The sequence below is a fragment of the Camelina sativa genome, chromosome 7 (genome assembly GCF_000633955.1).
Source record: "Camelina sativa cultivar DH55 chromosome 7, Cs, whole genome shotgun sequence".
NCBI classification, from domain to species: Eukaryota; Viridiplantae; Streptophyta; class Magnoliopsida; order Brassicales; family Brassicaceae; genus Camelina; species Camelina sativa.
In genome coordinates, this window is record NC_025691.1 from 7,058,937 (window position 1) to 7,081,673 (window position 22,737).

The following is a 22,737-nucleotide window of genomic DNA, read 5'->3' on the forward strand; positions in this document are numbered from 1 at the left end:
CTCGCCTGCCACTGCTTATAACTCTCTGGCCTCTCCACTCTCTCTGTCCCCTCGCAAGCCACCACGTTCATGATCTCCCTCCCGTAGAACTCTTTCTCAAACATTACCCTCATTGGATCATCTCGTGTCAGGTTCGTGTCACACATGTCAAACAGAGATGAGTAATGAAACAGAACTTCCCTAAACCTCGTGACAAAGAACGGCGCATTGTAAGATCCGCTGAGGATCGCGGGCATGAACACGTCTGGTTTAATCTTCCTTATCAGCTTCAGAACCGCATCTCTCGGGCTGTGCACTGCCACGGTCTCATCTAGAAGGTTCCTAAACCGAAACAACGAGTTAACAGCTACAAACTCGCCTTCTTTTAGCTTCAAGTCCTCCAACTTGATTGTATCCCATTTCTGCGCAATCGCATTGTACTCAAACGGTATATTGAACTTCTGACAATACTTAGCCAACCGACGACCCGTCTCAATAACTCCCTCAGCTGGTCTAAAACCACGTTGAGGCAACTCTATACCGGTTATCCTAAGCTTACAGGATGAACCACGTCTCCAAGCAAGTCGATGAATCAGAGAAGGCCACTGAAAACCATAAGATATCCCAAAATCAATGATGTGGATGGTTTTGGCATTGGCAGTAGAAGCCAACCGCATGATACTGTGGTTAGCGAATATGATTGCGATTTTCTTGAACGGGCAGACAGATATGTATGTCTGGTAAGCTTTCAACATGTCCGAAGCAGATGTTTTCTTGGAAGACAAGGCGGTATAAACCTGCGTACCTATCCCAGCCAACCGTGCTTCAAGACTGTTAGCGAAGTAATGAGCCAATCTCTCTGTCCCATCGCCGTAAGATGAAGAGTATTGCCTAATCCGAGTTAACAGATCGTCAGCAGTTCTACGATCATTAATCGAGACTGCTTGAGCACAAGAGACCAACATGGTCCTTAGATCAGGTGTTTCTTTATCATTAGCCGCTGGTTTCTCGCCTTTATGACTCTTACTAACCGATGAAGCTTTCTCTGGTTCCTTCTGAAAACTCTCCTGAAGAATGCATACTGGTGGTTCCTTAGGCTCGCCAAATATCAGAACCTTGTCAAACATCTCAGTCAGCTCAGCTTCATCAACATAAACAGCTGCTTGCTTCTTACTTCTTTCTTCATCAGAATCTTCATCTTCACGCAACTGGCTTTTCTTCCCCGTCAATCTGTAAGGAACAGAGTTGTTCTTCTCCTTGGATCCCAAAGCCGGGATGTAATTTTCAACATCGATAACCAACTGAGAACTCTTAGGAAGGAACTTACTAGCTTCCTCCATCCCTTTCTTGAACTGTAACGCCATGTCCTTATCGTTAAACATATTAGAAACCAAATCATTACTAAGACCTGACCCGAAAACAACAGACTGTGGACTTGGACTAGATCTCGTAGAAGTGGACTGGAAAACAAAGTTATTCGGAATCGGTGTCTGCAACCAAGAAGAAGGCCTATTATTCTCCAAACAATCAAAACTCCATTGTGAATCAGAGGAAGTGGTTGTGATGCTTGAAGTATAAGAAGAACCACCAGGGCTACTAACCAATGGAGCAGGTCTAGTAGTAGTAATCAGAGGCTGAGAGGAATCATAATCTCCCGGGTACTTTTCGCCTAGAGCTTCATAGAGAGATTTCTCAGCTGCTTGAAGAGACAAAGCATCATGAAACATACAAGGCTTGTCTTCCATGTCTTCTTCCATAAGCACTTGGCTTATGTGATTCAGAACCGAATCAGAGAATTCAGCATCCGCAGAAGCAAGATTCTGTTGAGAANCTTGGACTAGATCTCGTAGAAGTGGACTGGAAAACAAAGTTATTCGGAATCGGTGTCTGCAACCAAGAAGAAGGCCTATTATTCTCCAAACAATCAAAACTCCATTGTGAATCAGAGGAAGTGGTTGTGATGCTTGAAGTATAAGAAGAACCACCAGGGCTACTAACCAATGGAGCAGGTCTAGTAGTAGTAATCAGAGGCTGAGAGGAATCATAATCTCCCGGGTACTTTTCGCCTAGAGCTTCATAGAGAGATTTCTCAGCTGCTTGAAGAGACAAAGCATCATGAAACATACAAGGCTTGTCTTCCATGTCTTCTTCCATAAGCACTTGGCTTATGTATTTCAGAACCGAATCAGAGAAATCAGCGTCCGCAGAAGCAAGATTCTGTTGAGAATATGATGGCGGCTCTGGAGGAAGAGGAGGAACACATCCAGTATCTAACAAAGGTTGATCATTTAGATATAATCCATTTCCTAAACCGGGAAAATCAAACCAGTCCAAAGATTCAGGGAAGCCAGCTGAGTAAGAACCCATGAACCTTAATAAACCCTAAGAATTGTTCCACAAGAAAACACAAAAAAAATCCTTATTATCTTACTAGTCTCCGACACACAAAGAACCCTGTGTTTAAAGGTTGAATCTCTTTGCTTTCTTGTCCCTAATCAAGATTAGTAACCACAAGAAAACAGATAGAATCTAATCACAAAGAAAGTGAGGATTTTTCTCTGGTAAGAAACAATTTGGAAAGCATACCTGTTTGGGATTAAGATGCGCCGATTCAGATATGCTATGGAAGAAGAAACGTTTGTGTTGGAGGCAATGATCTGTGTAAGTGGTGGAGACTAAGTATTTGTTTATGTATAAAAAAACTATAGAAGAAGAATAATAAGTAGATGAAAGATACAATTTTTATTTCAATTATTTTAATCACTACTTTTGTCCTCTTTATTATATGAATCATAAATCCCACTCGGGTCATGAAACTTCCTTGGCCATTTTGGACGTACTCTGTCTGAATTTATAAATCCGTAACAAATCATACAACTCTGCAGTATGGTGCCAACCAGATTTGGCAAGTTTAGTGTAAAATCTCGAGTCTGTATAAATGGAACATCAAATGATGACACCGTTACAAAAACGATGAGTAAATAACGACTGTAAATTTATGTGAAATTTTGTGGTACTCGTCCTAGTCTCCTAGAGAATATAATGGGTGGAATTCACCGACCGACCTAACATTGAAATAGGTTAGGTGTGAATGTGATAGACCTAAAGAATAAAGGGTAAAACAATATATGTGATCAGTATAAAGTTGGCATTAAAGTTAAACCTACGTAAGAGTACATAAGAGTTAATTTATAATACTCTAAAACTAATTTGAGGATTGGATCGGTGACATAAAGTGGAGACTTTTTTTTTATTTGGTTAACTTGCTTTTTATTTATTTCATGCCACCAATCATTTTTAAAAAATATATATTTTGACTACTATAATAGTATGATGTAGGTAAGGACCATACGAATCTAAACAATTACTGAATTACACCACATAACAATACTTTTTAAAACTATTTTATTGTTTAATACAGTATTATCCATAACAAACTTATATTTTTGTTTATATAAAAAAATTACCTTATAATTATTTAATTTTACTCTTTTTTTTAGGTCAACTATTTAATTTTACTTTGTGCACGCACATACAAAGGGCAGACTACCTTTTAAAAATAGTTTATATTTTGTATAGTTATCCACTTGTATTTAAAAAGATAGGTGGTGGTCACTTAGTGAGATATCATGTAAATTTAAACACGCATATATGTTATTTTTTTTTTTAAAAGAAGTAAGATGGTACTAGAGTTTTTCATATTCGCACTAACCATATACGTATAAGACACTAAAAATATGATTAGACACATTTAGGTATATCAATTTCAACTTTTGAATTAATTATAGAGAAAATTACTCAAACAACACATAAAAGTTGCCAGTTTACTCTAATAGCACATCTAACCAAACTTTTACTCAAATAACACATATAAGTTGAAAAAAATTATAAAGCATTTTGTTTTTTTGTTATTTACTATCATGCCATTACAATTGAAAAATAAATAAATAACAAATAAAAAGTAAAAAAATCACTTTTATCTTGTTTTGTCTATGGTTGATCTTCGCTCCGTTAACATTGACGGCCAGCTATATTTCCGACATCGGTGGTTTTGTCAACACCGATTGTTGGCTTTGTCTTGTTATATCTCCAGTGGACCTTTGTGTGAATTTATTTTGTTTAAATTTAAAGATCTAAAATTTAGATGGCATTTGTTTCTACTATCGTCTCTTCTTCTTCCAATCCTCAGAACATTACATGGCTTGTCAATCCTTAGGCCTTAGCCATCCTTGGCTCTTAGTTCTTACGGTGGGTGGTGAATTGGTTTGAGCTGCCTAGGTTTAGGTCTCCTCCACTCGAACTAACTTTCAAATCTTTGGAACGGTGGCTTCAAAGGAGGAGGTTTTTGAATTTTTTCAGTAAATAATTCGGCGAAGCCAGCTAATCTGAACTTGTTCCGGCATTGACGCTGCGACCAAGCCAAAATTCGCTATAAAAAATCAATGTTTGGCAACCGCTAAGCTTCGAACCATAGTCATGAAACACATTTATAAAAGACTTTAACCACTGCACTACTTTGTTTTAAAATATTACTATAAATTAAGATAGTATATAAACCCAATATTAAAAGAAACACAACATGTTTACCTAAAACAGCAATAGTATAAATCTGTCAAACCAATTAACTCTATCACGTCTATATGTTTAACTCTACTTAACTTTTGTTATTTCAGTAACAAATATGTCTACCACTTCATTAACTCATAACTTTATCGCTTTTAATTATGTCTATCCGTATGGAAATATCTACCATCACGTTTAACTATATCTGTCATATAAATCTATTTCAGTGTATATGTCTACCATAATGACTATATAAATCTGTCAAACAAAACTACTACTCGACATAAGCCTATCATATATATTACCATTGTACTAATATCTCTATAAAAAAGGTTAATTCTATCATCATTACAATATATTTATCCAATATATCTACTGATAACCATAACTCTGCCAGCTTTTTTATGTCTGCCATCACTAATATTTCTCTGCCAAATTAATCTACTTAATTATAAAACTCTATCGAATAAATCTGCCAATATTTATATAACTCTGTCGGAAAAAATATATCTACCGCTAATTAGATTATATGAGCGGAAGTTTTTCTCTCCAATAACTTTAAACAGTTGTGTAAAACACAGATACGTGGCATCACTTTTTAGTGGCACACTTGTAATTTATTTTTTCCTAACACACCTTCCAAAGGGTTCATATGCCACTAAAATTTTGCAAAAAAAAAATGACAATCTAGTCATTTCTTAACTTTTCTAAGAGCTATTAGAGTAAACTTTCCTTAATTATATAATTTGCATCTCCGTACCTTAGTGGAAAACTCAAAAGTTGCAAATGATAACTGTATACCATTATATAATTTGCTTTTACCAATAAATTACATTTATCATTTGACCTAATTATTTTACTAATTTATTTTAATTCAATAAAGAAATGGTTTTAAATACAGCTAATTAATTTTTTTTATTGTATATAAAAATAGAATTTAGATGAAATTAAACATCTTGATTAAGAATTAAAATGTTATAGAACAAAAACTTTGTTCAACTTTCTCTTCATCTAAGTTTTCACTATAGAGACGATGGTCCATACATATGCGCAATAAATCAAGAAGGTGGAACCAAACAATGATCAGAAAGAAGAATCCACAAGTGCATGATCATGTTAAATGAACAATCTTTCTCTTCCTCAAGACATTTCCTAACTTTCTACAGAGTATAAAAAATTAGAAGTTTAGTGGTATCAGCGGCATAGTTGGGAACACAACTGCTGAATCCGAGACTGGTTATCGTAAGAGAGGTTGTACATCTCCGTTCTCCCATTTGCGATACATGTCAAGTTCATCTGCTGCCCAATTTGGCTCGACTGCACCAATTCCACAACACTCTCAGTTTTATAAACTCGAAAACAACAATGAGAACGACTGTTCTATCTTCTACACTTCTGCAATGCCTGTCTAGTTTATATCTAGTCTAAAACCTTGGTTTTTGATGGTCACACAAAAAGATTAGAGTCTTCTATTAAGTATTAACTATTAACAATAAACGATAAGTACAGAAGAAGAAACGCAGGATCAAACTGGATATGTATATGGAGAGCATAAGTAGTTTTTACCTCACAGTAGACATTTTGAGATTTACAGCTCCATAGCGACGTAGGAATACAGCTGAGATAATGGCACCACGAACAATACTTGTTCAAATCTGTCCCTCCAAGAAGCACTACGAGTCCAACGGTATATCTGACACCAAGTTTCATAAATTTGCATCAAAGAAATGACTACTGGGATTTGTAATTCATTTTGTAGTTAGATTCATGGTAAAAGAACGAGAAGCATACCCAGCTATCAGTAGTATTAAAGAGGTGATCCAGAGCACATATTGGTATGGCTTGTGTTTGGATTTAGCAGACGGTGGAGCATAACCCCGAGGATTGTTCCTTTGGTTGAAGTATCCATACTGAGGACGGATCAAGAAAACAAAGCCTAGAAGAAACCCGGACGTGAATCCTCCAAGATGGGCAAAGTTGTCTACATGTGGAAGAATACCTACTGCTAAATTAATGGCTATGATGAAGATGAGAGTCAAAAGAGCTGCAAACTGCAAATGGAGAAAGCCAATGAACCTCCTTTTACACATATCAATCATGGATGGGAGAAACTAGAAGTTTTTAATCTTCTATATGGCTATACCTTATTTGCGTAAATGGTCCAGTTAGTAAGGAGCTCTGAAAGCATAGCACCAAGCAAGCCAAATAATGCTCCAGAGGCACCAACAGATATACCAGCCCTGTTATAGAGAGAAGATAACAAACTTCCACCAAATCCAGATATCATATAGAGCAATCCAATGCGCACTGTCGAAGAAAGAAACATCAACTCAAAGTTTCAATAAGAGCAGTCTTCAGCAACAACCATACACAATTTGACTCAAAGATAAAAACTCATAAAAGATTCATCCTCTTATAAAGATAAAAGACTGAGAAAACATAAAGTTGCATACCAAATCCAAATTCTTGCTCAAGCCGGATACCAATGAAGATAAGACTCAACATGTTGGCAAGAACATGAAAAACCCCAGCATGTAGCCATATACAAGTGAACAAGCGCCACACCTGATGTTTATGAACCACCATTGATACATCTAAAGCCCCCATCTTCTCCAATCTGGTATATATAATAAAAAAACAACACATCATTGTAACACACTCTTTAACTCATCTCCAAACTCTAAAGATAGATCTAAGAAATGAGTAGCATTGTCACAAACTTGAACCTTTTACAAAACTCAGAACACACGAATCTGAACGACCAAGGTCTAAAAAAATGTGGAATCTTTTCTCGGAATAAATAAAATAAAAAAAAGATGAGAGCTTTAAGGTTACCCACGTCAAAGAAGAAGGACCCAGAAGAGGATTCTCTTTCATAGGCTGAAAAGCAAATCTCCCAAGAAACCTAGCTGAGCAATTAGGCGAGTTCTTAGGACAATTGTTAATAAACATCGAAATGGCGAAAAGGGCAATGTTAGCCACCACGATTGCTGGAACTAGCCATGGAAACCAAAGCTTAAACGGCCTAAACTCTGCGAACGAAGCTCTCTGCTGCCTCCGAGACGTTTCCGCAGACGCGTTATTATTACCCATCGCCGCCGTCGGTGGATTCACCACCTTAATCTCCAGACCTTCCCGCCGATCGCGAGCCATTTACGAAAATCTAAAAGAGAAACAAAAGGATCAAACTTTTAATGACATTGTTGTTGTTGTGTATTGTAAAGAAGACCAAGGTGAAGAGATGAATCAATCGTCTTTCCTCTTTTGAGGCATTTCCTTGTGAAGACGCTAATTAGATTGGATGTTAAGACAATTATCTATTATTTAGGAAACATGTAATTAATTTTTTTTNCACCACGATTGCTGGAACTAGCCATGGAAACCAAAGCTTAAACGGCCTAAACTCTGCGAACGAAGCTCTCTGTTGCTGCTGCCTCCGAGTCCGAGACGTTTCCGCAGACGCGTTACCCATCGCCGCCGCCGCCGTTGGATTCACCACCTTAATCTCCAGACCTTCCCGCCGATCGCGAGCCATTTACGAAAAAAAACCCAAATCTAAAAGAGAAACAAAGGATCAAACTTTTATGACATTGTTGTTGTTGTATTGTAAAGAAGACAAAGGTGAAGAAGAGATGAATCAATCGTCTTTCCTCTTTTGAGGCATTTCCTTGTGAAGACGCTAATTAGATTGGATTTAAGACAATTCTCTATAATTTAGGAAACATGTAATTAATTTTTTATGTATAATATATAGTTTTTTTTAATTTTGATTTAAATCACACATGAGTTAGAAGATTCGAATGTTAATTGCGCAACAGTAGCTTTGTTGGTTAATCACATGATGATTAGTATATTATATAGTTTGTATATTGGTTATATACTTATATAGTATAGTAGAGTTGAAAATAGAAATTATTCCTTTCTGTTTCTTGTAAATTCAGAAAATATGTTCCTTACCTTCGAATCTAAACGTTAAAATTTTGACTTAGCTTATAAAACCGTCAAACATGTTAAAATAATCGCAATAATTAGTGGTATTACAAAACTAACACCCGTTGCGGAATGGATCTAACATGGCCGGTTTAAAATTTAAACTATGAAACTAATATTCAAACTATTAATTTATCTGTATAGATTTGTAATCATAGTTTGGAATTAATTAACTTACAAATTATATAGAGATTTTATTATATGGACTACAAATTATCATACATATTAACACTTTCCAAATTTATAACATCTAATTTTATTTGATAAATTTCCAAACAAAAATAATAATTACATATACGTCAAACAAACAAAAATAGCATATGATTTAGATATAAAATTTAATAGTTGAAAAATTAAAAAAATCAAATATCTAAATCAAAATTATTATCAAAAATAATATAATAATTTAAATTTTGTCTCGCGGTGTACCGCGGATCTAAATCTAGTTAAGAAATAATTATTATAGACAAGATCTTGAAACGGTAGAGATAATCATATTATATAACTATCCATGTCACTCTCATCATCATATCATAAAAACTCTATAAAGAAAAGTTATCTTTAAAACTGATTCAGTATGTATAATATACATAACCTTTTATACTCAAAAAAATTAATTTTCCATAAATAATTAGAAATTTCTTTAATTTCTTTTTAATTAAATAATACATTTTCTATACATAAGAGATCAAATATATCATTTTTTTTACATTACAAAATTGATCATTTGTGAACACTGCTAAGCAGTTTTTTCGTCTATAGATTCAACCACTTAAGGCAAGTTTTCTATACAAACAACAAATATACTAAGGAGGACGAAGAAGAAGAAGCAAGAAAAAGAAGTCTAGAGGATATGAAGTTATCCGTGTTACATCGATGTAACACACTATTGAAATAGCAGAACATAAACTTCTATCTATTCTAAACATAAATATCTATTATTGCGGGACATAAAATAGCGCACAAGCAAACGCTATTACAGTATATCTTAACATAGCATTTATACTGTGCTATTAATATTGCATTTTTTTTTTAATTAGTGATCCTAGCTACTTGCATCGCAAAATTAGTAGTTTCACATATGACGTTGCTTGATCTGGTAAAGATGGAGAAGAAAAAGAAAAGATCCGTCGGAAGAAAAAGAGGAAATCCGACCAGAGATAAACAAGAAGAAAAATAGAAAGAAGGAGAAGAATAGGAAGCGGAGAAACTACAGAAAAGGCCCGTCCGACCCAGAGCCGTGCCTATGAGGCAAAAAAAGAAACTTTGGCCTACGGTCTTCATTTTTTGTTTCTAATCATATAAGCTTAATTTGAGAAACATAATGCTTTTAAATTAATAGAACCACAAAGCTTTTACAAGAAAGAAAGCAAAGAAACAAATTATAACTTAAAGCTAAAATCAAAATAACAAATTAGGATAAAAATCTAATTTATTTATTATTCCTAATGTCAAACTTAAGCGTGTTTTTTTTTCTTCATTGTTTTTGCAATTCTCTAGCACAATTAACTTTTTTGATATCATTATATTTTGCTATTTGTGTTATGTTTTATAACCAATATTTTAGTTTTTGACTCTACTCTTTTAAAGGTGATATTAGTTACCATTAATTTTTTGTTTTTTTATATGAGTTAAATTGTTTTTTTTTTCTTACCGTCTCTGGCCTCCATGACCCTCGGCACGGCTCTGGTCCGACCATGAAGACATTGGAAGAAAGCTAGTTTAGGTTAGGTTAGTTTGTTTTCCTTCAATTAACTGTTCGGTTTGCCCGAATCAAACCAAATATTTCGGGTACCCGAACTTAATTTACAAAACTGTTGATCGGTTTAGCGGTAATAACTGAAGCAAAACCGAAATGATCATAACCTGGTTCAGTTTAATTAGTTCGGTTCAAAGATATCAGTTTAGTTATTTATCACAAGCTTATGAAAAACCAGAACACTTAAGATTTTGACTTTATTAATTTTTAATTATATACTTTATAGAAATTGAAAAAATGCTGACTTCAGATATGGGGTTTTTCAGTTGAACAAGGATAACTGCAAATACATGTTCCTTTACCACCGTCGCGGTCACATCTGCTAATTGTATCTTGTCCAAATTTAGACTTGCATGCCCCACTGCAGTCTGTTATAACACCGCACGAGCCAAGAACTGCCATGCATCCCATATTCTGTTCAACTATAACCAACAAAACGATCTAGATTTAGATAACAAAATATCATTAGTAGAACTTACGAGGAATAATTATATCAAACTACAACACTTCAAAAGAGCCGAAGCTAAAAAGTATAGTAGATCATATGTGAAATGGTTTTGAAGTAACCTTGAGATAAAGAAATCATAACAAAGAACTAACTATAACCCTGGAGCATTATATATGTCAATGAAGAAACCCCAATTTTATTTTATTTTTGTAAAATTTCAAAATATTTCATAAATATACCTAAGGCGAACATAACAAGGAAAATGATGGGAAGAACAAATGTAGAAGATGCCTTGGCCATAGCTGATTTTTTCTTTGTTATATAAAATCAATTACTAATAGAGTAGTTTAACTTTAAGTTGATAAATCTGAAAAACTGGAAGACTTCTCAAAGGTTATTTATAGAATTAGGTTCAAAGGAATCTAGAAAAAAGGATCTGACATCATTAATTATCTTACATATATCAGTTATGAACCGACGCAAAACTAGGTAAAGAGAACAAAAAGAAAAAGTTTATAGAGTCTTGATTAAATATAGTTTAAGTATAAAGTATATTAGATTCTGCGTCAACATAGATTTTAATTTGCATGAGATTAGCCTTCGAGTGGATGGAGATGGACTATAATGAACTAAAAATATTTCACATTTATCTGTTGAAAAAGTGACTTTTTGTATTTTTGACAGCAATTAAGAAGTTCTGATTCTGTGGCAGCACTTTAATTTAGGTGCATGTACGAGAGAATCTTTGATTATTTACATCACTCCAAATGTAATTAACTACTCCCTCCATTTCAAAATATTAGATGTTTTAAAAAAGTTTTTTGTTTCATAATATAAGATGTTTTCAAATTTCTATGCAACTTTTAGATTAATTTAGTATTTTATATTATGCAGTATTGTTTATGATTGGTTGAACTTGTTAAAAGTAAAGACTTCTTAATCTGCGTGCTTTAGTTAAAACATCATATAGTTTGAAACGGAGGGAGTAGTAGATTTTAACCAGCGGTACACCACATGTATATAATTTTTATTGTTATTTATATTTATATTGTATTAGTTATTTAAATATTAGATGTTTTACGAATAGAGGAATAACTAAATTTCTTGGCCGTTTGTGCGGCTAAATATTTATATTAACTTTTTTAACCCGTAATATAATTTATGACCATTTGTTTGTTATAGTTAGTTTGTTTTATTTAGTGTTTGAGTTTCTATTTTAATTTTTAATTATTATAACAAAAAAGAAGGGATCTAAATACATAATAAATTATTTATACGCTATGATTAAGTCACATTTTTTATGATTTAATTATTTTACACAATCTTAGTTAAATCAACATAATTTTATATGTCAAATAATATTAATATTGTTGGCAAATAATAAAATAAAATTTTAACCGTGTTAGCACATTTTTAATGATATTTTATTAATTCCAACATATCTTTTTTATAACTTATTTACTATATAACTATATTATATAGTATTTTAAATTTTTAAATTTTATATATTCGTAATATTTTAAATTTTTTATTAAGCTTATATATATTAATTATAATATTTTAATAAATGTGAATCGAAGTTCTTCTTAGTTAAGAATGAAAATTCACAGGTTTTGGAAAACAAAATGGTAGATAGAATATCTTCAAAACATAATAGAAAATATGGTTAAATATATCATAGTTTATATTTCTAAATTTATTTTGCCGTAATTTTTTTAGTTGGAATGAAATATAAAATATTTAGGAAACAAAATCTGAAATAATGCTATTTTTTGAAATGTATATATAGAATAACACTTTTGTTTTCGAAAAAGATACATCTTTCCACATTTCATTAATTAATCACTAAGAAAACCTAGACCTTTGAACGCTTCAACACCCTCCTAAATCTCAACCATCTCTCTGTAAAAAGGACTCTTTCTCAGTGTTCGTATTAGTTTTTCTAAATCTACGACAGATCCATCCGTATTGTCATAATCTAATACAACAGATCTTTCACGAGCAACAAGTTTTGGCGTTTGGAGGTGAGATTTGGTTAATTAATGCATGAGAAAACCAAAAAGGAGAGGTGGAACGATGGCCATGGAGAAGTCTAGCTCAAAGTACAGAACCCAGTTCTGGTACGTTGCAATGGCCTCTTTCCTCCTCTGGCTTGTCTTGCTTTACCTTTTCAGTTCTTCCGCAAAAACCGTTCATAACCACGAGAGATTGTTCCGGCAAGAAAACATCATCGATCTCCCTGTCGAAAACGTCCCACAGAACAACGAATCCGATGAAGCTCCCGTCGTTGTCTCCGAGGACATTTCCGTTGATAACAGCTCTCTTCCTGTTTCCGTCGATTCGTCTCCGGTTGATCAGATGTCAGAAGACAAGAAGGTTGTGGCTGATCTTGTTGAAGAACTCGAGAAAGAAAGGGTTGAGAACGAGAAGAAACGAGTTGAGAACGAGAAGAAGCGAGCTGATTCGGGTATAATAAGTGGACGGTCATCGAGGGCAAGGAGAGGACATCGAGAGTCACGAAAGGCGAGATCTTCGGGTAGAGTGGAGGCAGATACGAAAAGGGTTCGTCATAATGATGATGAAGAGACAAAAGTGGAGAATAGTGATCAAGAGAATCATCAATCGTCCGACAAAGAACCAAACTTTTTCGAGTCTAAGAACTACGTGGAACCAAAGAAAGAGCAAGTTGACGATAATGATGATGATTTTGTGAACAAGGGAGGCAAGGAATTGGAGAATGATGGATCTAGTAATGATCTCCAAGGTGACAACACCTCTGAGATAGTATCCCAACCAAAAACTCAGAGAAACTACGCGTCTAATAATAACACTTCCAAGGCCAAAAGCAGAGTAGACTCCAAGAGAAACCAACCTAAGAAAGACCAGAAAGTTACGTTACGGCCAATGGAAACAATACGTAACGATCCATGTAAAGAAAAATACGTGTATATGCACGAGGTGCCATCTTTGTTTAACGAAGAGCTTCTCAAGAATTGCTGGACACTGAGTAGGTGGACCGATATGTGCGAGTTAACGTCTAACTTCGGTTTAGGCCCACGTCTACCAAACGTGGAGGGAGTTTCTGGTTGGTATGCCACAAACCAATTCACGTTGGAAGTTATATTCCACAACAGGATGAAGCAGTACAAGTGCTTGACTAAAGACTCGTCTCTGGCTTCCGCGGTGTTTGTTCCTTACTATCCGGGTTTAGACTTGATGCGGTTTTTGTGGGGACCGTTCCCTTCCATGAGAGATGCTGCGGCACTTGATCTGATGAAGTGGCTGAGGGAGAGTCGGGAATGGAAGAGGATGAACGGAAGAGACCATTTCATGGTGGCTGGTCGCACCACTTGGGACTTTATGCGTACACCTGAGAATGAATCCGACTGGGGCAATAGGTACACACCACCATCCTATTTGTTAAACTAATGTCAAATGAATAGTATAGTTATGAAGCATTCGCCGTAACGTAACTTTCTAGAAAACACAAGAGTTGAATAAGTTAATCATGAATCACATAAAAACTAGTTCTAAAAGATCGCTTTTACTAGTTATACTATATTGCATTTCAATAACGTGGAAACATGAAAACTTGATGAATTATGTGTAATCATGATTAAAAAGTGGTATATGATTATATCTTCAAATACTCATGAATGCTTTTTTTTTTTTTTTTTACCATACAAGTTTTCTCATTGGTGTCTCTCTATCTACCTAGCCAGGTTAATGATCTTACCGGAAGTAAGAAACATGACGATGTTACTAATCGAATCAAGCCCATGGAACTACCACGGATTCGCGGTTCCTTACCCGACCTATTTCCACCCTTCAACCTACGCAGAGATCATCCAATGGCAAATGCGAATGAGAAGAATTAATCGTCGTTACCTATTCTCCTTTGTCGGTGCTCCACGTCCAAACCTCGGTGACAGCATAAGAACCGAGATCATGGACCAATGCAAAGCTTCCAAAAGAAAATGCAAGCTTCTTGAATGCGTTTCGGGTTCTCAAAAATGCTACAAACCTGACCAAATCATGAAGTTCTTCTTGAGCTCAACGTTCTGTCTCCAGCCACCCGGTGACTCGTACACACGCCGCTCTACGTTCGACTCGATCTTGGCTGGTTGCATACCAGTTTTCTTCCATCCGGGATCAGCTTACGCGCAATACATTTGGCATTTGCCTAAAGATATCGGGAAATATTCTGTTTTCATACCGGAGAAAACTGTGAAAGAAGGTAAAGTGAGTATAGAGAATGTTTTGAGTAGGATCCCAAGGACGAGAGTTTTTGCGATGAGAGAACAAGTGATAAGGCTGATACCGAGGCTAATGTATTTTAACCCGTCGAGCAAGAGTGAAGATACGGGAAGGTTTGAAGATGCGTTTGATGTTGCCGTGGAAGGAGTGTTGCAAAGAGTGGAGGGGTTAAGGAAGAGGATTGAGGAAGGGAACGAGGAGATTTTTGATTTCCCGGAGAAGTATTCTTGGAAATATAATGTGTTTGGGAATGTTGAGAAGCATGAGTGGGATTCTTACTTCGATAGGCCATGATTCATTTGTTTTTTTTTATTTTTGAATTTATTGGGAGAGAAGTGAATGTAGGACATGTAGTTGAGATTGTGATGGTAGAAAGAAGTCACGAGGCTTTTATTTTCATAAACTGGTTTTGTTTGAAATTTAAAGGTTCTGTTGCTAGATTAACCAAATTTTGGACAAAATTGTATTCAACTAACTTCATCGTAAAAACATAAGTAAATGATGTATTTTTTAGCGTGATTTTTAAAGTTCACTTAATATCATAAGTCCAGATAGGACATATAAGATTTCAGCTTCTGAATCTCGGTTAATTGAATCTCCTACCTAAGTATTATTTCGAGACGTTTTGTATATGAGCCTCTTCAAACATGACTTATTGCTATTGATTCAATGATAAAATTCTCAACCAACAAGTAGTTCTACAGATACAATTCTCAATCAACAAGGTAAAAGGGTAATATCTGTTTATCTTGATCAATTAATCAACGAAGCGTCTGTAGTCCAACGGTTAGGATAATTGCCTTCCAAGCAATAGACCCGGGTACGACTCCCGGCAGACGCATTGTTTTGGGTTTACCTACTTTTTTTCTCTTCGTAAAAGACACCATCTCCCTCATACGTTCCAATTCATATTATCAAGAATCAGCTAGAAGTTGTCTAGCTTCTGATAGAGACACACTGTCTTGTGCATTGTTTTGGGTTTACCTACTTTTTTTCTCTTCGTCAAAGACACCATCTCCCTCATACGTTCCAATTCATATTATCAAGAATCAGCTAGAAGTTGTCTAGCTTCTGATAGAGACACACTGTCTTGTGCATTGTTTTGGGTTTACCTACTTTTTTTCTCTTCGTCAAAGACACCATCTCCCTCATACGTTCCAATTCATATTATCAAGAATCAGCTAGAAGTTGTTCACTATCAGTGAGGATTTTTATTCAAAATTTTGGAGAAACTCAATTAGTTTTAGAAACACATCCTTGCATAATAATACTATCAGTCTTATTACACAAAATGAGAAAACATAAAACTTAACAGAAACAAATGGAAACCACAAAAAATAAGAAAAATCTACCAACGCTAGTTCCCATCTTCAGAAACACAAAAGCATGAAGTGCAAAGCCTAAATCGGAGAAACCATGAAAGGTACGTTCTGCTTATCTTCTTAGGAGCAGCTAAAGCACAAGACAGTGTGTCTCTATCAGAAGCTAGACAAGCTATACACCAGGATCCACGCTAGCTGAAACGTTAATCATCACACCCAAATCAGTTACCAAGATTGTATGAAAATCGAGGATAGAGAGAATTGCAGACAAAGAGAGTGGGAGAGAGGACGAGACTCTACATACCAGGAATAAGCTTAGAGAAGCAAATAGACCGTCCTGGAGCAGAGCTGCGTGACCACCAAAGTCTTCTTCATCAATCTTTAGAATCAATGCATAGTAACCGTATACTATGCCAGAGGAGATTGCCAGAAATCTGCCAAAATGTTATGATCAATGATGTTACTTGTTTAAGACAAATTATCTCAACACGAACGGCCTGCTATGTCGTGTGATTGTAATAGAAAAACCAAACTCATTAAATGTCACCGAAAACACTAGTAGATAAAATTTAGCTCAATAGTAAAGACTCTCAACTAACCAATGCATAAATGATAAAACAGATATTGAACCTTGGTGTTTTGATGGTAAATTTTAGCTCTGTTTCATTGTTATGACTTATGACCTTTAAGAGTTTTCTGATCAGCAATATGAACAAAGCCAAGGAAACCAAATGATATAGACTATATCATATAGTGGCCAAATTGATTCAATTTCATGCATTAAGCACAAAAGATTTCTATAAACTCTAGCTCGAGTTTAGGCAGGAGATTTTTAACTCTTTCTAAGTCATACTGTAGTACGAAAACAACTTACAGAAGTAGCCATATGCCTCCAACCAAAGGAATCGCTCCCCAAACCAATCCGCAGAGTAATCCAACCACTTGCCTTATCCAATGCAATGCATCTCCCAGTTGATCCTATCCCAACACAACAACCAAAAATTAACAAAAACAGCTTGAAACAAAGCATCAACCAACACACATCATCGCTTTACTATCCAGAGAATATTCCAACAAATGATGCAATCAATCAGAATCGAATCCAATAAGGAAACATTATTCATTCCTTTTCTTTTTCCATAACAAGTTCTTATAGTACAAGATGGGCTAAAAGAGCAGTATTAAGGCACACAGGAGAGAACAAGAACAACTTCACACCTCAACTACTACAACAGAAGTAAAAATTTCAACTTTAGAGCTCTCAATTTGCTAGAACTAATTGTTCACACAGAGAAGAAAGAAATCAACTTTAGAGCTCAACTGCTACAACTAATTAAGCCCATAGGAGAAAGAGATAAACTTTAAAACCCTCAATTGCTACAAATTCACTATGTACCAAAACGAACTATAAAATTAAACAGATTCTGCGATCGGTTCAATAGACCTATAAATAAATCAAGAAAAAGACTGTACCTTGTCCCATGAAGCTTCAGAATCAAACAATTTGGCGAATTTGAAAGAACCCAAGTGACCGTTTTGGTGATAAATCTGTTCATGCTGCTCTTGATGATTCGACTTTGAAGCTTTCCCTTCTTTCATATTTTTCTTTCAGATCCGATTCAAAAACCCCACCCAGTTCACAAGATCAGTTTTTTAGTGTTTAAAACTCAAAACCCTCCTCAGATTCTAGGGTTCTTGCTTCTTACTGTGTGATTTGATTTCTAAGTTTCTTGTATGAGTTCTGAATTCTCTCTGATTTAGATCTCACCACTGGAAAAAAAAAACAATTTTTTATTTTTATAAATTTATCCAGTTTCTGTGCCACGCACGTGACAATAATGGAGCTGTAAAAAAACAAAAATTAAATACTAAAAAAGGAAAAAAAGAAAAAAACATTTTGGAGTTTTGTTGTCTTGCAAATTTGGAATTAGACACAAAACATCTAAGCAAATAGATCAGAGCACTTCGTTATTTTAGCGTGCAATAGGGGTAACTTCGGTTCCGAAGTTTATAGTCAAGTCTGAGTTCTTTGAGTCACCATCATCTTGATGAATCTCTCCTGTTCTTGACTTCTCAGAGACCAAACACTCTTTAAGTATGTTAACAACTTTGGACATGGTTGGTCTATCGGATGAAGAGTGACTCACGCATGACATTGCTAGCTCAAGTATCCTCCAGATTGTGTTTGAGTTGTAATCTCCAGCAAGGTTTGGGTCGACGATTTTTTCGATGTCTCCTCTGCTTATAAGAATCTTTACCCATTCTGCTATATGAGCTTTTTCTCTTGTTAGCTCAATCACTGCTCGATTTGTAATGATTTCTAGTAGTACTATGCCGAAACTGTAGACATCGCTCTTCTCGTTTAACCAATTTGTTAGGTAATATCTGCAAAAAGTTTTAATGTTTAATGGAACTTTTAGTGACAAATATTAAAGTTGAAGTAACACTATATAGTTGTCTATGAACCAGAGAACTCACTCTGGATCAAGATATCCTGGTGTACCCGCAACAACTGTTGCCACTTGAGTCTCAGCTCCTACCGCAAATGATCTTGAAAGTCCAAAATCCGCAAGTTTGGCCTCGAAACGATCGTCTAATAGTATATTCGTACTTTTGACATCTCTATGAACCATTGGCGGCTCACACCCAACATGCAAGTATTCTAAACCTATGGACAAAATCTCATATCCATGTTGAGTGATTATTTTATGGTACGGTAGGCCAAAACGGAATTGGAATGTATAAGTTTCATAATGTCTTTGAAATATTATGAAGTTAGCAAGAACTAACCTTGAGCCGCCTCGATAGCAATTTTTAGTCTACTAGCCCATTTCAAAGTAGGTCCAGAAGAGTCTCCTGTAAATGAAAATGCTAAATCCTTTCAAGTTAAAGACAGAAACATTATTGATTCAAAGATGAAGATACAGACATGTCTTGTATTAATTGTTTACCTGATAAATGTTGTTTAAGGTCTCCATTAGCCATGTACTCGTAGATAAGTGCTAAATGTCCTCCTTCATCACAGTAGCCAACAAGGCTTACCAAGTTTATGTGATGAACTCTTAGAAGAAGCTCCACCTTTTTTTTTGTTCATTTCATATAAATAAATCTCTCAATAACACATTGAAACCAGATTTTTCAATATTCAAACAAGTGCAAGAATGTAACATACCTCTGCCTTAAATTCTTTATAGCCTTGAACTGATGATTCGGAGAGAACTTTAACAGCTACTGGTTCGGTATCACTCAAAGAACCGTGGTAGACAACGCCAAAACCTCCTTCCCCAAGAACTCTTTTGAAGTTTTCTGTAAGCTCCACCACTTCCGAGTAAGTGAACTTTTTCTTTTTCGCAAAGATCGATGACTTTCTTGGTAACTCTCTTGTAGCAGCTGTATAGAGAAAAATAATAAGCAATGCCATTATTATATACCATGAAACTCAATAGAGTATATATTAAGCCTTTGTGTGCTTCTTGATTGATGAATCTATTTATCTTTATACCTTTTGATAATTGCTTTTTCTTTCTCAAAATAAAAATGAGAGCCAGTAAGGCGATAAGAGCCGCCACTGAAGCTACCGATGCCAAAACCGGTACTAGGATTTTCTTGTTCTTGCATGAGTCGGAGAGACATAGATTTGGGTTTCCTTGAACACTACGGAACAAGAATGGTACTGAACACGCAAAATCATCAGGAACAAAAACGGTTAGGGAGAAGAAACTTACACCAATTTTAGCCCTTTCTTTTCTCTGTCACGAAGGGCTTGAGGAATTGAACCGGTTAAGCTATTCCAACCCAAGTTTCTGTCAAAACAGAGAAGAACATTATTATATATATGATGAAAACATATGATCATTGATTGTTCACCAAGAAATAAACTCACATGATCAACAATGATTCCATGTTGGCTAAAAATTCAGGCACTCCTCCACTTAGGTTGTTGTTCGATAAGTCCCTACCAGTCGATTAAGATAAACAATGAAGAAGCAATCTAAAAGCTTATAACACAATAAATGCAGTTTAATGGATATTGTTATCTCACAGTTCTTGTAGTTGGGTTAGATTTTGTATGCTAGGTGTTATAGCCCCCTTTAGTCCACTTGATGATAAGTCTCTGGTTGAAAACAGAACACACACATTTTTAAAGATCTTAACACTAATTCTTTTAAATGAAATCTGTAAATAAATAGTCTTACAAGGAAATGATTCTTGGTCGAATAGAAGTATTTGTGTAGCTGCAATTTATACCCTCCCATTTGAACAATAGAGGAACGCATGGATCTCCTTGCCAGTCGATTTTACTCAATTCATAAGTAGCTCGAACATTTTGGACCGCAGCAACTAACAAGAAAACCAAAATTATAATATAAAGAAACATATTTATAAATACTAGTGATGATTGACTAACCATCCTCAGGATTAGTTTCTGCATCTGGAAACTCAATAATTTGGTAAGCTTCCATAGCATTGACCATTGGTGGGAGAGTTGAGCTCTTAGTCTTAACAAGCTCCACTGTACATTGCATAAACCTACATTTCATAGGTGATGTGTTGTATAAAGTTTCTAGTTGTAACTTCGGAGGGCGATAAGCTGCGTTTGTAATGTTTCCGTCGTTTCCTTTCCATATAATGTCGAACTCTCTTGTGTCATTTTCTCTAAGTGTTTGAATCTCAGCAAAATGAAGGTATATGAAAGCTTGATCCTCGCGGTTATTGACATACCAGTCGAAAGATAACGTCTCAGTCACGTTTTTGTTAATGACTGCCTTTGAAATCACTTCTTGTGGTAGCTCATAAGGAGAAGAAGAGTTTACATTGAGACTTGTGTTTACAAAATTTAGCCCAAAAGAAAGACTTACTGGCTTCCATTCACGATCATATATATCTGAAGGATACCTGAAACGGTAAACAAAAATTGTTAAAAGCCAGTTGCCCCTTTTACAAGCTTCTGTTGCTTGTAACGTAAGAAAATTTAAATTACCGAATAGATGGACCAAACAAATCGCTAGCATAATAGCGTTTTAAGAGCTTCAAGGAGCCATTTGTAGTGATGTAAGTGTCATCTCTCAAAGGTCTTAGTTCCAAAGCTGAGATGATTGGTGTAGTCTTCCCTGTTTTAACAAGACAAATCTGCAAAGAGCTCGACTTTGCGATGTGTATGATCTCTTCTGTTCGAGAAAGTATAGAGCTTTTTAAATCGACTGTTGTCCATATGTTAGGACCCAGATACATATCGAATATAGGGCCACTGTTGAGCCCGTCGTAGTTTCCATAGAGGAAGAGAGCTTTGATAAGATATTTTGTGCCTGAAGTGACTTTTAGATTATAGCAGTTTCGTATTCCATCTGGAAAATATCTTAGAACTGTGAATGGCTTATAGGCTTCTTCCCAAACCTTTTGGACCCTACCACTTTTACCACCTTGGGTGAAGTTGGCGTCGGATGTGTATGTTAATGTGGTTAATGGTTCGGTATAAGGAGATGCCGCGGGGTGTAAACCGCAATCTAAGTTGATGAATTCTGGGAAGAGGCGACAAAGGGATCATGTCAAATATATCGAAAAACAAAAAAAGAGAATTAGATGTGTTTTAAAAGTGTTTGAAAGAGTGTACCTTTCGGATCAGGCTGAGCTTGAATTAGATGTTTGGTAGTGGCAAAGGCCACAATGATCAGAGCTAGCAAAAGTTCTTGAAGACTCTCCATATTTTGAGGAGCTTATGAAAAGAAGACAGATATCGCCTGTCTGATATATTCCTTGTTCATTTTGTAAGTCAAAGGATTAAGGTTGATGGTTGACTTTTGACTTATGATTATGAAAATATTGTTGACAGAACATAAACAACTGTGATATTTGGTCACCATGATCACGACGTGCTTACAACTTTTATTCCTCTATGGGTTATTAAGTTTGTGGCAATTTTATGATTATTTGGAGTGTACAAAAACAATAACATGAAATTTGAACAATGTGGACACAAGATGTGTGTATTTCAACCCCAAAGACGCGTATTTTCAATTTCTAATAGCTTACTGTGTAACTTTTATGCAACTGATAATAATTAAGTTTTTCAGTTCAATATCCAGCATCATCTTTCAAAATAGTGTTTTCAGAACGAACCAAAATTTCTCAGAAACAATTTTTTATACGTTGACGCATATCATATCACGAATGAAATAGCCACTCCAACGCAGAAAGGTGAAGATGAAGAATATAAAAATGGAGTCTTTACTCTTTAGTTCCGAAGTTCTCGCATAAAACTTAGTTTTACGTGACAAAACTCTACTACTTTTATTTTTTCTTATATACTTTTTTTTGATGAAAATGTAACTCTAGTAGTTGGAAAGTTTCTGGTCAATATTTACATTCTCTCGATTTTTTATTTTTTATTTATTTCAAAATAATAGAATAAATAATTACAT

At 35.2% G+C, this 22,737-nt stretch overlaps 6 protein-coding genes and 1 non-coding gene across 7 annotated transcripts in view; 2 read left to right on the plus strand and 5 right to left on the minus strand.

Moving 5' to 3' along the window:
• The window catches only part of LOC104700609 (scarecrow-like protein 33), a 6,450-nt gene extending 3,774 nt beyond the window's left edge, over nucleotides 1-2,676 (minus strand). Inside the window, exons 1-3 of the mRNA XM_010416146.2 lie at nucleotides 2,566-2,676; nucleotides 1,821-2,361; nucleotides 6-1,423 (exon numbers count right to left, since the gene is read on the minus strand). Of these exons, the coding sequence (XP_010414448.1) occupies nucleotides 6-1,423; nucleotides 1,821-2,346 (1,944 nt within the window). The 5' untranslated portion in view covers nucleotides 2,347-2,361; nucleotides 2,566-2,676. The remainder of the gene's footprint in view (nucleotides 1-5; nucleotides 1,424-1,820; nucleotides 2,362-2,565) is intronic.
• LOC104700610 (RHOMBOID-like protein 1) lies at nucleotides 5,543-8,457 on the minus strand. Its single transcript, XM_010416147.2, has 7 exons — nucleotides 7,895-8,457; nucleotides 7,382-7,521; nucleotides 6,996-7,159; nucleotides 6,686-6,849; nucleotides 6,334-6,593; nucleotides 6,109-6,235; nucleotides 5,543-5,859 (listed from the first exon to the last, which is right to left on the minus strand). Exons 1-7 carry the CDS (start codon nucleotides 8,075-8,077, stop codon nucleotides 5,737-5,739), a joined length of 1,161 nt encoding a protein of 386 aa, XP_010414449.1. The 5' UTR covers nucleotides 8,078-8,457; the 3' UTR covers nucleotides 5,543-5,736.
• LOC104700611 (putative defensin-like protein 170) lies at nucleotides 10,461-11,126 on the minus strand. The gene is made up of 2 exons (XM_010416148.2): nucleotides 10,979-11,126; nucleotides 10,461-10,713 (listed from the first exon to the last, which is right to left on the minus strand). The coding sequence occupies exons 1-2, from the start codon at nucleotides 11,037-11,039 to the stop codon at nucleotides 10,538-10,540; spliced, it is 237 nt and encodes a 78-aa protein (XP_010414450.1). The 5' UTR covers nucleotides 11,040-11,126; the 3' UTR covers nucleotides 10,461-10,537.
• On the plus strand, nucleotides 12,665-15,369 carry LOC104700612 (probable xyloglucan galactosyltransferase GT11). The gene is made up of 2 exons (XM_010416149.2): nucleotides 12,665-14,137; nucleotides 14,462-15,369. The coding sequence occupies exons 1-2, from the start codon at nucleotides 12,786-12,788 to the stop codon at nucleotides 15,288-15,290; spliced, it is 2,181 nt and encodes a 726-aa protein (XP_010414451.2). The 5' UTR covers nucleotides 12,665-12,785; the 3' UTR covers nucleotides 15,291-15,369.
• TRNAG-UCC lies at nucleotides 15,766-15,837 on the plus strand. The gene has a single exon. It is a non-coding gene; the product is annotated as a tRNA-Gly (tRNA).
• LOC104700614 (uncharacterized protein C20orf24 homolog) lies at nucleotides 16,193-18,090 on the minus strand. The gene is made up of 4 exons (XM_010416152.1): nucleotides 17,792-18,090; nucleotides 17,193-17,296; nucleotides 16,623-16,752; nucleotides 16,193-16,513 (listed from the first exon to the last, which is right to left on the minus strand). The coding sequence occupies exons 1-4, from the start codon at nucleotides 17,915-17,917 to the stop codon at nucleotides 16,475-16,477; spliced, it is 399 nt and encodes a 132-aa protein (XP_010414454.1). The 5' UTR covers nucleotides 17,918-18,090; the 3' UTR covers nucleotides 16,193-16,474.
• On the minus strand, nucleotides 18,140-22,020 carry LOC104700613 (probable LRR receptor-like serine/threonine-protein kinase At2g28960). Its single transcript, XM_010416151.2, has 13 exons — nucleotides 21,930-22,020; nucleotides 21,300-21,837; nucleotides 20,727-21,214; nucleotides 20,515-20,659; nucleotides 20,361-20,432; nucleotides 20,202-20,273; nucleotides 20,044-20,121; nucleotides 19,821-19,972; nucleotides 19,491-19,708; nucleotides 19,270-19,396; nucleotides 19,109-19,174; nucleotides 18,797-18,986; nucleotides 18,140-18,703 (listed from the first exon to the last, which is right to left on the minus strand). The coding sequence occupies exons 1-13, from the start codon at nucleotides 22,018-22,020 to the stop codon at nucleotides 18,292-18,294; spliced, it is 2,649 nt and encodes an 882-aa protein (XP_010414453.2). The 3' UTR covers nucleotides 18,140-18,291.